General features: G+C 59.0%; 1 protein-coding gene across 1 annotated transcript; it reads left to right on the top strand.

Annotated features, from left to right (window-relative positions):
- Nucleotides 1–37: 37 nt before the first annotated feature.
- LOC107734772 (E3 SUMO-protein ligase RanBP2-like) lies at nt 38–409 on the top strand (the record flags this gene model as incomplete). Its single annotated transcript, XM_016546704.1, has 2 exons — nt 38–99; nt 178–409. Coding segments are annotated over exons 1-2 (281 nt in total), but the record flags the coding sequence as incomplete, so codon positions are not given.
- Nucleotides 410–422: the final 13 nt, after the last annotated feature.

Raw genomic sequence — 422 nt, 5'->3', positions numbered from 1 at the left:
TCTGCGCCAACCACAGCATCAGCCCGAGCATCGAGCTCAAGCCCAAGCCCATGAACACCTCGGCTAACTCTCTGGTGTGGACCGCCACCGACTACTCAGGTGCAGCCCTCGCTCCTCACCTCACACACATCACCCTGCTGCCGGTGTCTTCATGTCTGTATGTTTGCTCACACACAGAGGGAGACGGGAAAATGGAGCAGCTGGCGGCCAAGTTCAAGACTCCAGAGCTGGCCGAGTCCTTCAGACGAGCGTTCACCGACTGCCAGAGCCGCATATCGCAGACTGACGCCGCTCAGGTGTCTGCCGCCGAGGCGCTGTCTCGAGACTCCAACCCTGTGGTGTTCTTCGACATCACCATAGATGACGAGCATGCTGGGAGAATCATCTTGGAGCTCTTCGCTCACATCATGCCCAGAACGGCG

The sequence above is a fragment of the Sinocyclocheilus rhinocerous genome, unplaced genomic scaffold (assembly GCF_001515625.1).
Source record: "Sinocyclocheilus rhinocerous isolate Xijiao unplaced genomic scaffold, SAMN03320098_v1.1 C35262312, whole genome shotgun sequence".
NCBI lineage: Eukaryota > Metazoa > Chordata > Actinopteri > Cypriniformes > Cyprinidae > Sinocyclocheilus > Sinocyclocheilus rhinocerous.
This window is presented reverse-complemented; position numbering and strand designations above follow the sequence as displayed.